At 31.2% G+C, this 12,656-nt stretch overlaps 1 protein-coding gene and 1 non-coding gene across 2 annotated transcripts in view; both read right to left on the minus strand.

Annotated features, from left to right (window-relative positions):
- LOC115878154 (kinesin-like protein KIF12) overlaps nt 1-12,656 on the minus strand; it is a 48,452-nt gene that overhangs the window by 11,819 nt on the left and 23,977 nt on the right. The window contains 7 exon segments of the mRNA XM_030894536.1: nt 280-415; nt 549-653; nt 2,181-2,299; nt 6,448-6,635; nt 6,691-6,881; nt 9,717-9,857; nt 9,917-10,026. Coding sequence (XP_030750396.1) covers nt 280-415; nt 549-653; nt 2,181-2,299; nt 6,448-6,635; nt 6,691-6,881; nt 9,717-9,857; nt 9,917-10,026 — 990 coding nt within the window.
- Nucleotides 7,038-7,108, minus strand: Trnag-gcc. The gene has a single exon. It is a non-coding gene; the product is annotated as a tRNA-Gly (tRNA).

Here is a 12,656-nt window from a genome sequence, read left to right on the forward strand (position 1 = left end):
TTTGGATTTTCTGCACGTGTGCAAAAACTACACTAAAACACTGTATCTTTTTTGCATTTCATCTGAAAAATTATTAATTCGGAAAAAAACCGGCAACAAGCGGCAGAAAATAATATTTTAGTGCAATCTAAAATCTACTGGTCGCAACGACCAGCCAACGGCCAGGTCGTTATTGCGCGTTGTATCATTTGATTTAATGGTTTTAGAGGTAGCAGCGACCTGGCTAGTGAGACCTGGCCGTCAGTGAGTTCGAACTCTTAAGTTTGACCTAGGACTTACCTAAACCTGCATTTTTATCATCCGATGAAAGATTTGACGTGGAATACACATGCAAAGCTGTCCTGAGATGTTCGTTTTCATTTTGCAGTACATCCACTTCACGTTTTAAACTCAAGATCAGAGCTTCTCGTGGATCCTGCACAAAGATTTTTATTTTTATTACAAAATAAATTAGAAAGAGTTACAAAAAATATCAAAATTAAATTAGTTTAATTGGCATAACAGCTTAATATTATTATGTTATATTAGGATTTTTAAATGTAACTTACCATAACAACAATAGGTTTCGTTCTAATTCTTTTTGCCCTAGCAGCATATCTCAAGGTATTTAATGTTTCACAAAGGTTAGATTTTGCTGGAGAAATGCATGCAATCTGAAATAGAATATTGTATAAAAATCCAAAAGTAATTAGAAATAAAAAATACTATTTAATTGATTTTTTGTTGAATTTCTGTTGTCTTTATTTTCTGATTTACACAGTTGCCATTTATTGAAAGAATAAGACTAAAGAATAAAAGGCAAATAAATAAAATTTTATAATAATTTTCGTATTGTACGTAGGCGTATTTTAATATTTTAAGCAACAGAGGGGTAACTAAAGAATAATATTCTGAATATTTGTTGCCAAAATTTTATTTTTTGTTAAATTCACGTTGATTTTTTTCCTTTAACTAAATTTGTTAAATTATTGAGATTTAATATGTCGTACGTATAAAGTGTGACTGCGTAATTAACATTAATTTAATATTTTCCTTTGTTAATCAATTTGATCACTAAACACTTTTAAAATTGGTTTATATTCTGAAAGCGATTTCAAATGTTAAGCCGAAGTAGAGAAAAATATAGTATGGATATACACTCAGATACAAAAGAAACGCAACGGAAAAACTTTTGATCAAGTTTAAAATGTTATATTTTTTTATTTTTAGCCCTATTTCTTTGATATTTTTAGCAAACTGTATATAAATATATCAACTTTAATTCGTAAACGTAAAGTTTTATTTTAAAAATTTGTATCTTTTGCAAAAGGTAACAGATTTAATTAAGAGGTGAAAGAATAAATAAATATCAGTAAAATGTTATCAGAGCTGGTAGAAATGTAAGAACTTGACACTGTTTCCGATACGCTTCAGTTCGTCCGCCAAAAAAATGTATGGAAGGAAAGGATATGAAACGGAAGGGAGCTGATATGGAAGGTATGGTGAGAATCAACCTTTACTGGGAACAAACAATAATCATAACTAAAATTAATATGCGTGTGATACAATGACTAAAGAATCAAAGGACAAATAACACCCGAGAGCAAATTGTGACGATGTCACCAAACAGTAACGTGGCACATATTTTTCTTAACATAGCTGTTTGAAGCAATATTTATATTTTTTAATAATTGTTTTGACTACGCCTATGGTGTATCATCCTAATTAATTACGAAAAAAACGTATTAAAATGTTAACAAAAGGTACAAAATTAGTCGTATCGACGTATAGCACATATCAAGTACATATAGATGTTAATTGAAATTGAAGAATAATTATCGAATTCAATAAGAAAACGCTAAAAAGTTGGAGTGGATTGTTTATTTACCTATGAAACGTAACTCCTGGCTCTACCTTATCGCTGCTGCTTTTACACTTGAAAGCTGAACAACTAATCACCATTGTAATAAAGTTTATACAAAGTTTACTACACACAAAGTATTAAAAATCGCTAAAATTGTCGCTGGTGACCAAATGATGACTCATTGTTTGCCACCAAAACAAAAAAAAAGGTCACAAATTCTGCTACAGCCCGTATAGGGGCATTACATGTCCTTATATTCTTTAGTCATTGGTGTGATAAAAATGTTTTTTAAATAGTAAATTCAAAAAAAAAATACTAGAATAAATCAAGTACCAACCATTAGAGTAACTCCGTTCCCTGCTAGAGAATCAGCTAATAACTTAGTCAACTTGGAATCTCTGTAAGGAATATGACATATTTTCTTCTTTGTATCACTTAAAGAAGATATACAATAGCCTAAAAAAATCACATTACACAATTTAAAAATGTAATCACTGAATCTAGTATTAATGCGTTATGAAACAAAACCAAATTGTCAGTACAAGTTGAATGTAGAACTGTTTAGTTCAAAAAAGCTTTTAGGGGGGGGGGGTGTAACCTTCAGACTTCAGACTAATGTCCACAGTAAGATAGAAAAGGTCTCTTATTAATTATTAATATCTGTTCATTTCGATATCCTTAGTATTTGAATTTAAGTAATAGAAGGGTAATAGATATCGATTATTTTTTTCTTTGCTATATTTAGATTTTGAATAATTTGTCTAAACGCATTTTAATAAATGTTAAAACGTTAATTTTAATTTATATTTAATCAATAAATTATTATTAATTAATAAAATATTTTATTTTAATCTCAGACAAGTACATATAACATAACAAATAAACAAAACATTACTGTATAAAATGAAAGTATGGAGATATTCAAAGGAGATATCAATAGAAAAATGCTAGAATGCGACTTATTAATTAAAAAAGTTTATTCATAGTCAAATCATACTATTAAAAAACACCATGTGTAAAAAATACAAGGACCAAGAACACCCGAGATCAAATTGTTACCATTTGTCTCCAAACAGTGCCGTGCTAGAGGATTAATATAAAATACGCAGAATTATACAAAAATTGGAATTTTAATTGTTTCACAAATATTTTTGTTTCGGAGGGTTGCAAAATTAAATTTATTACTTACTGTTACGCTTATTAGACATGTTTAGTTAGGAATAATCTTTATTTATATATATTTTATGATATTATGATGCTGCTTCTTTAACGAAAAAAACTATTAAAACGTTTACAAAAAGTACAAAACTAGTATGGACTGTATGTTAGGACGTATCATAATATAATATCAGAAAAATAATTATGAAATTAAATAAGAAAACGCTAAAAAGGTTGAGTGCAGAAAATTAACTGTTTTAAACGTAATTTCTGGCTCTTTCTTATCGTTACGGCTTATAAATAATCAGCTTAATAAAGTTTATACACAGTTCACTACACACAACAAACTATTAATAATTGCTAAAATTGTGGCTGCTGTCCTGATAACTAGTCATTGGGTTAGTCTCAGGGCTGCCATCTTTTGTATTTAAAAAATCGGGACAGCACTAGTGCAACCTTTTTTCTTAAATGTAAAATTTTATGTACCCATCGGACTTTGAAACAATATTTTAAGCGTTAACTTAAAAAACTATTCGAAATTTATAAATAATTATGTAAAAATAAAAAATGAAAAGTTGAAAACAAAATTAGTAAACAATCAATTAAATCTAAAATAACTAGAACAAAACCTAAACAAAATCAAAAGTTTCAGCTGTATAATCTGTATAATTTCCTTTATTAGTTTATTTAATTATTTTTAAATGAACATTTTTTGGCAAAATAAAACAAAATAAATACACCAAAACAGTTTAGCATCATCAGCAGATCATGAAAACTGATGGTTAGCTTCAAATTTATGGTTAGCGAAACGAGCGTCCAGTGCTAAAAGCAAGGTGTTTTGGTGTATTGCTGTGAATTAGTGTTTTATTTTGCTGTTTTAACACCACAGGTTCCAACTTACTGTAATGAATATTTTTTATTTGTTTTGTTGCTGTAATAAGAGCCCTGTCATTTTTAATAAAATCCAAAAATTCTTATATGCGATATATTAAAATTAAATGAGATTTGAAGTTCCATTCTAATGAGCTTAACTGAACATCTATTTCTAGCATCTGTCTATTTCAACATCATACGTGAAAATATACAGGGTGGCGTACCTCATTCGCCTCGGTTGATTATACGAAAACGGAAAGATGTAGAAACAAAATATTTTATGGGTATATGTGGGGAGACAATGTGCACAATTTAAAATTATTTTGAAATATACAGGGTGTTTCAGAACTAAGATCCATACAAAAGTTATATTTTTTCTTATGGAACACCCGGTATTTTATTTCATTTTTGGATTCTTGGGCCCAAAAAAAGGCATTTATTATAAGGGTTAAATATGTTTAAAATCTTTAGTTTTTGAGATATTTAAAGATATTTAAATTTGCATGCTACAATAGAATAGACTATTAACATCCTGTACATTACTTTTCAGAATTAATTCTTATGCTGAGTTTAAAGATAGAGAAATAAACTTTACTGAAAAATGGTATTGGTTCCTTATATATTAATTCCTTTTATATTAGTTCCTTTTATATTGCTGATCTATTTTAAGGACATATTTTATATAAAAACTTCGTTATTTCAAATGCAACACCCTGTATTTTTTTAAACGAATCGAAGCAGATTCAAATGCTCTTTCAAACTATATTAGGGTTTCCTATACCTATCTAGCTCAGATTCTGAATAAAAAGCGATTTTTAAACAAAATTGCAATCACGATGGCTGGTTTCGCCATGAAAATTTTCTAGTGACAGTTAGTAACTATTTTCAAAGGCGACATTAGTTTATGGACATTATTATTTATAATTTATAACAGTTTACTTAAATTTACCTACAATAGTTTAATAAGTAAGTATTCATTATTTTATCAAGAAAAATAAAGCAGTATCTGCTGGCGGAACGAATGGATAAGTTACTAGTGATTTTATTTTCTGGGGAAAATTGCTTCTTGGCCTCAACTCCTTATGCTCAAAGATATCCAAATTAAATAGGAATCTTCCTGATAAGCGTTTCTTCGAAAAACTTCTTGTCCTATTTCGCAGAGCTGGTAGTGTGGTTTATAAAAAACCTATTAGGCAGAAACCTGTCGTCGGAAGTGAATAAAATGAATTTGCCGTAATTGGCTATTTTATAGAAAATCCATATATCTACAAGTCATCGTAAAATAATTCAAAGAACTACTTCTTCGTTTTTCTTGATAGAATAATATACACATATTTAATAAATATTATTTATTAAACTATTGTAGGTAAATTAAATAAAAGTAAACTGGTATAAATTTAAATATTAGTCCATAAACTAATTTTGATTTTGAAAATAGCTACTAACTGTCACTAGAAACTTGCCATGACAACACTAGCCATCTTGATTGCAATTTTGTTTAAAAATCGCTTTTTATTCAAAATCTGAGCCTGATGGGTATAGGAAACCCTAATATAGTTTAAACAGCATTTAAATCTGCTTCGACTTATTTAAAAAAATACATAGTGAAATAACGAAGTTTGAAGTGAAATAACGAAGTTTTTATGTAAAATAAATATTTAAAATATACCAGCAATTTCTGATACCCCTGTATACATTTAAGGAAGGAGTAACATTTTTCTGTAAAGTTTATTTCTCTACCTTTAAACTCAGCACAAGAACTAATTCTGAAGTAATGTACAGGGTGTTAATAATCTATTCTATTGTAGCGTGCAAATTTAAATATCTTTAAATATCTCAAAGACCAAAGATTTTAAACATATTTAACCCTTATAATAAATACCTCTTTTTGGGCCCAAGAATCCAAAAATGAAATAAAATACCGGGTGTTCCATAAGAATAAATATAACTTTGGTATGGATCTTAGTTCTGAAACACACTGTACATTTCAAAATAATTTTAAATTGTGTAAGTTACCTCCCAACATATAACTATAAAATATTTAGTTTCTACATCTTTCCGTTTTCGTATAATCAACCGAGGCGAATGAGGTGCGCCACCCTGTATAAATAACAACCTTAAACAATGAAATAAGCATATAATTTACTCTAGTTTTAAAAATACTTTATTTTTTTTCTATATTTTTTATATCCTTTTTGGAAAATTTCCTTTACACAAGTTTTTATTATCGAATATTCATTAAACTGAGTATCAATATCTACTTCTTTTAATTCAAAAAAAAATTGTTTAATAAAAACGTGACTATTAAACAAATTAAAATCGGGACATTAGAACTTTGAGTAGGGACGGGGGACTTTTAGATCAAAATCGGGACTGTCCCGACAAAATCAACCAAACCAAACAAAATCGGGACGGGTGGCAACCCTGGTTAGTCTATCTGTTGAGGTGATCAACTGTTTAGGTAATTTTCGCCTGAGACAAAATGCGTTACTTTCCACGATGTCAAATAGCAAAATAATAAAAAGTATCGCGAGAAGAACTATAATATATAAATCGAGAAAAACTTATATTACCTAAAACCATTAGACTTTTATTGATATTGTTCGCCTCCTCTAAAGTTTTTCCTTCACTCTGAGTTTTCTTTGTCATTTCACTTCCTGCCAAGTCAACGAAATTAATTTTTCCAGTTCGTGAAATAAAAACACCATTTTCTGCGGGTTGTTCCGATGTTATGTGTACTGTCAGTATCGTGTGACTTCGACTTTAAGCAAAAATAATCATTTTTTACGTTTTTCACCTAAATTTCTTAATTATACCTGGAATATTCGTTCATGTTGTGTCTTCCTACCGATCTGTTCCTCAAACCTTCTTCTAGAACAGCAATTAAATCGTCTAATTCCTCACAATCAACGGTAAATAAATTTTCTACAAAGAAACCTCTTGCTTTTTTACTCCACCGAACAGCTAAAGGTTTTCTGGCACTTCCTGGATTTAATAAGTCTATCACCTGCAATATTCCAGTAAACAACACATCAATTATTTTTTTGGGGTCTATCGCTCTCACCTACGAAAAAATATTACTTCCAAGGCCAATCTAGTGCTTTTTAACTCTTTTTCTGTTAAATTATCGATTACTAATTTAAGTAATAAAATAAAAAAGATTTGCATCGGCCGGGAATCGAACCCGGGCCGCCCGCGTGGCAGGCGAGCATTCTACCACTGAACCACCGATGCTTATGAGATTTTCTTCTCTATAAGCAGTAATTTACAAAAGTGATGATCTAGTTAAATGACGAATTAAATAAAAAGATGTATTTTTGGAACAGTTTTTAAATTTGTAGTTAAAAACGTAATATATAGGGTAGTCCGAACTGTTATTACGGAAACTTCGGCAGCATATTCTAAACATAAAAATAAGTCCTAAAAAGCTCGTATGAACTTATGCCCTAAAATACTTCGTTTCGGAGATACAGGGTGTTAAAGTTTCATTTTTATTTCGATTTTTTCGAAATAATTTTTGAACTAATGTCGATATGTGGATGAAAATTGGTATCTGGTTTTTTTTAACATGAGAAATTTGATTTCGATGTTAATATGAGGTAGGGGGCATAGATAAAAGAAAATAATCTACTAGGTATTAAGAGGTAGGGGGTGCCACCTACATGTTTTTTACTGTTTTGAAGATTAATAACTTTTCATCCCTGTTTTATCAGAGTTTTACACACGTTTTACACCACTGAGTGATACATTTACGCCTTATTTCACGTAAAAAATGCCTTGGTGAAAATCGCTGCGACCTATTCTCTGGCTGCGACCAACTGAATCTGGAATGGAAATAGATGGGAAATAGTCAACACATGTCATAATTGACAAAAATTATACATGTTGACTGGATAGTAGTCTGAAATAATAAATTTGCAATGTTTTTGTGCCAAAGATTTAACATTGCAGAAACTGTTTTTTCGTATTTTTTTCTTGAAAAATTCATGATTAGCAAGAAAATAAAAAGCTATGTTGACTATTTCCATTCCAAATATCTTGAAAACGGTTGCTCACAGAGAGATATTTTAAAAAAAAATTGATGTAATAACTATTAATTGATGAAATGTATATTTTTTCACACAACAGTTTTATACAGGTACGGATGAAAAGTTATTATACTTCGAATCAGTTAAAAAAGATGTACCGTCAACTGGGGCTACTTTGTCGTCCCGGGGTAACTTTGTCACCTCGGATGAACCATTTTGTCTTTTCCTTCTATTTTCTTCTTTATTATTTATTTCTTTTTTTGTTACCGTTTTTATATTGCTACAGGTACTAACTAAAGAAAATGGTGAGAAAGTATGAGAAAACGCCGGGAATTATTAATATTATCCCAGAATTATTATTAATATTATCCCAGAATTATCGGAATTGGGTATAACAAAGAGGACGTCGAAAAAGCGTTGACAGCTGTTAAAAATGGCAAGTCCAAAAACGGGCGGCAATTTTGTTTAAAATCCAACTGTCTACTCTTGTAAACAGATATCTTGGAAGATTTAATAAAAAATGCGGTCGCCCCACTGTTTTATCTCAGCAGGAGCAGCAGGTGATTGCAGATACGCTTGGTCAAGTTGCTAACCTTAACCAAAATGGATGTTCGCGCAGTAGTTAAAAAAATACTTGGATAAACAAGGTAGAGTAGTGCCGGTGTTTAAAGACAATTATCCAGGGGAAGATTTTGTAAACAATTTCGTGAAACAGAACAACCTAAGTACCTAAATAAAGTTTATTTTTTACTAAAAGTCTTGTTTTTGCCTTTTTTTTCAAAATACTACGACCCACTATTTTGCATCTCCATCATTATATCGGGGCTACTTTGTCACAAAACTGAAGAAAACGCGATTTAAATCGTATTTCCATTAGGTGGCAAAGTAGCCCCCGACCCGGGGTAACATTGCCACCCTAATTTTTATTTTTTTTTTCGAAAAATAGGTACAAATGTGAAATTTTTTCATGACCATTCGATCTGCAATAGTCCTTTTGATATATTAAAATTTATTTGAATCATTTGTCCTGATAATTAGGATGGGTAGAGTAGAATATATCACTAAAACATGACAAAGTAGCCACGGTTGACGGTAGGTTGCGCCCCCTACAAGTATGAGTCATATTGACATCGAAATCAGATTTTTCATACTAAAAAAACCCCAGATGCTAATTTTCATTTAAATACCAAATTTAGTTCAGAAATTATTAGGAAAAAATCGAAATAAAAATGAAATATCTACCCAGTTCTGAAAACACATATACAGTATGTCCCGAATTGTCTTTACAAGAGGAGACACTTTTTTGTTATTGACATTTAAAAAAAACGTATTTAATAATATTTCAGGATTACGTAAAGTGAACAGAAAAACATTAATATACAAGATGTTTCATTTAAAAAAAACATCGTAATCCACTCACACTTTTTTGAGCCACCCTGTAGAAGTTAAAATATTTTCCTAAAATACATCTTAATCCATATTTTAGGTTTGCGCTTAAACAAAATTCCTAAGTTTTTTTATCATAGGAGAATCATGCCTTATTTCATTATTATATTATTATTCACTATTGTCGGACCCTGTTTGTTGCGTTTTTCATCGACGGAACGTAACAACTCGACAACTGGTTGATTTATTCTCGTATTGAGTTAATATTAGTTACATACATAAAACTGCGTAAAATAAGTCGCTGGTGTCAAAAATTGGTATAATTGAAACTGCGCATAAATATGCCGCGTAAAACGACGAATACCTTCTGTAGAAAATTTTTATTTGAAAACACGTAAAAAAAACTATTTTTGTTTATGTATGCTTACCTTTTCGTTGTATATTTCTAAGTAACTAGCCTTAAGAATAAAATGCTTATCAGGTTGCTCTTGAAGTTTCTGAAATAAGTACATGAACGATCTAAACACTAGACCGTGTGCATCACTATAAGGTGTTTTCTTCAGTCCAAACTAAAAAAAACAGCACATTGTATTAAATCTTTTATTCGACATCCATAATAAAAAAATACCAAACCAGGAGGTCCAGTAAGGGTGTGTGTTTTTCCACTTCCGGTCTGACCATAACAAAAACAGGTACACCGGAAACCTTCAACTGCCATTTCTATTAAGCGCTTCATTCCTACAGAAATATTTATTAATTTCAGAGATTACAGAAAGGAAGGAAGGACTTTATACCGGGTGTCTCTCAAAAGTAGCTTAACAATTATCTTTTTCTTGTTTTTAAATTAAAAATGAAATTTGGTACGTTAGTAAATTTTAGTATATGACATAAGTCAGGATTGATTGACGTATTCAATTGTTTTCGGTCACTTCCTGTTTCACCGGAAATTACTACAACTTTTGATTTTTAAATGACATCCTCGGTATTTTTTTACTTTATTTGATAGAAAATGACACTCTGAACAGAATGACGTATCATATATCAACTTTTGATATTTTTGCATATGGTTTATTTGAAATTGTAACATGCGGTTCATAAAGACAATTATTTAACTCGATATACCAAGTTTGTGGTACCAAATTAGTGAGAGCGCCCACCAAAGTGACGTAGCATCTGACGTGGCACGTAATCTGGCAAGTAACCATATACGTATTATTTACAAATATACTCAGCCTAATCTCCAAAAAGTGAAGCCCAAACAGTGAAAGAACAATATGGAATTCTGCATAAGTCTATTTCACCCGGATATTCATTTAACTGCGCATGCCTCACCTGAAGAATTTTTCATTGGTCGATGTTTTTAAAGGGAAGTGGTTGACTGACATTTCACCTAACCTTCAATTTTATTTATATTTTTATTATTTATAACACATTATCATGGAGTTGGAAAAATATCAACAAATAGTTGGAAACAATAAACTAAACAAAATCACTCTTTTACGCGCACAAATAAAAAGTAATCCAAACAGAACTAAAACAACAATCAATCGGACTTTGGCGCAATCGCAGTTTAATCCATATCCGGGTGAAATAGACTTATGCAGTTTTAATATGGAGCTGGGTTATGTTGTCTTTTTCTTACGGCACAGAAACTGCACACGGGGTTAAATAGGGAACCCTGAGTATATTTGTAAATTATACGTATATGCAAGTAACATGCATCTAGCAAGTTACGTCGAATTGAACAAACGATAATAAGTGTGTCAGCGAACACTGAGTAGCGCTGTCAGAAACGTGTCATTTGTTGTTGTAGCATGCCATGCAGTGGCATTGTGGCAAAAATAGAACCGTTTTTTCAAAACTAGAACTAGTTCTACTTTTTGCCACGTGCTATTAACACGTTACACGAATATGGCAAAAATGGAGGACGATCCGGACTTCAATATACGTTTTGTATCACTGATTGAGACTAAACCATGCATTTATGACCACACTCGTGCCGATTATTCCAACAGGAATAAACAAAACTTAGCACGGGATCAACTTTTCTAACTAGCACATCAAAGGTTTCTTTTTTCATTCTATAAAATGCTCGAAATCTTTCAGGATAGATATTCAATTCCTTAAAAACACTGAATCCACTGTTCCTTTGTCTCTTTTTGCGAAAGGGGTGTTTGGATAATTTAGGTTCATATTAATTAGGTTTACAACTGCTAACAAATCTTCATTATCTGAGGACGACATGTTTACGTCACTGCCCCATCACTTATATGTGCGCTTCCTGAAGAATCATGCAACGCTATTGCCATATCATTGTCATGTATGTGCAACGTCATATGCGAGGTCACTTTGGTGGGCGCTCTCCCTAGTGTTTTTAACACAGGCAAGGCACTAGAGATTGAAATTTAAAATTCGATTTTTTAAGCGACAATGTCAAAACTTGGCATATGGTATGTCATTCTATTTAGAGTGTCATTTTTTATCGAATAAAGTAAAAAAATACCGAGGGTGCCATTTAAAAAATAAAAATTGTAGTCATTTCCGGTGAAACAGTAAGTGAACAAAATCAATTGAATACGCCAATGAATCTTAATTTTTGTTATATACTACCATACCAAATCTCGTTTGTTTGTATAAATAATACAAAAGTTATAGGGGTGAACCGCTTTTGAGAAACACTCGGTATAAGCCGCATCAGCTGCTGAGCCATTTAACCAATGACTAAAGAATCCAAAGACAAATAATACCCGAGAGCAAATTGTGCCGATGTCACCAAACAGTGCCGTGGCACATATTTTTCTTAACCTAGCTGTTTGAAACAATATTTATATTTTTTGATAATTGTTTTGACTACGCCTATGGTGTATCATACTAATTAATTACGAAAAAAACCTATTAAAATGTTAACAAAAGGTACAAAACTAGTATCGACGTATAACACATATCAAGTACATATAGATGTTGTTGGAGTGGACTGTTTATTTACCTATGAAACGTAACTCCTGACTCTTATCGCTGCTGCTTTTACACTTGAGAGCTGAACAACTAATCACCATTGTAGTAAAGTTTGTACAAAGTTTACTACACACAAATTATTAAAAATCGCTAAAATTGTCGCTGGTGACCAAATGATGACTCATTATTTGCCATCAAAAGAATGGCCTCTAAGGTCACAAATTCTGCTGCAGCCCGTATATGGGCGTTACGTGTCCTTATATTCTTTAGTCATTGCATTTAACGTTGAGATACAGCTTTGAGTTGTGTTTGAGATACAGAGATAGGGAGAACGAGCATAAACGTATCTAGAAATTCTAATCATGATAGCCGCCATGTTCGCACTTGGGTCTATATAGGCAGATGGATTATAA

The sequence above is a fragment of the Sitophilus oryzae genome, unplaced genomic scaffold (genome assembly GCF_002938485.1).
Source record: "Sitophilus oryzae breed Bouriz unplaced genomic scaffold, Soryzae_2.0 scaffold_1500_pilon_pilon, whole genome shotgun sequence".
Lineage (NCBI taxonomy): Eukaryota > Metazoa > Arthropoda > Insecta > Coleoptera > Curculionidae > Sitophilus > Sitophilus oryzae.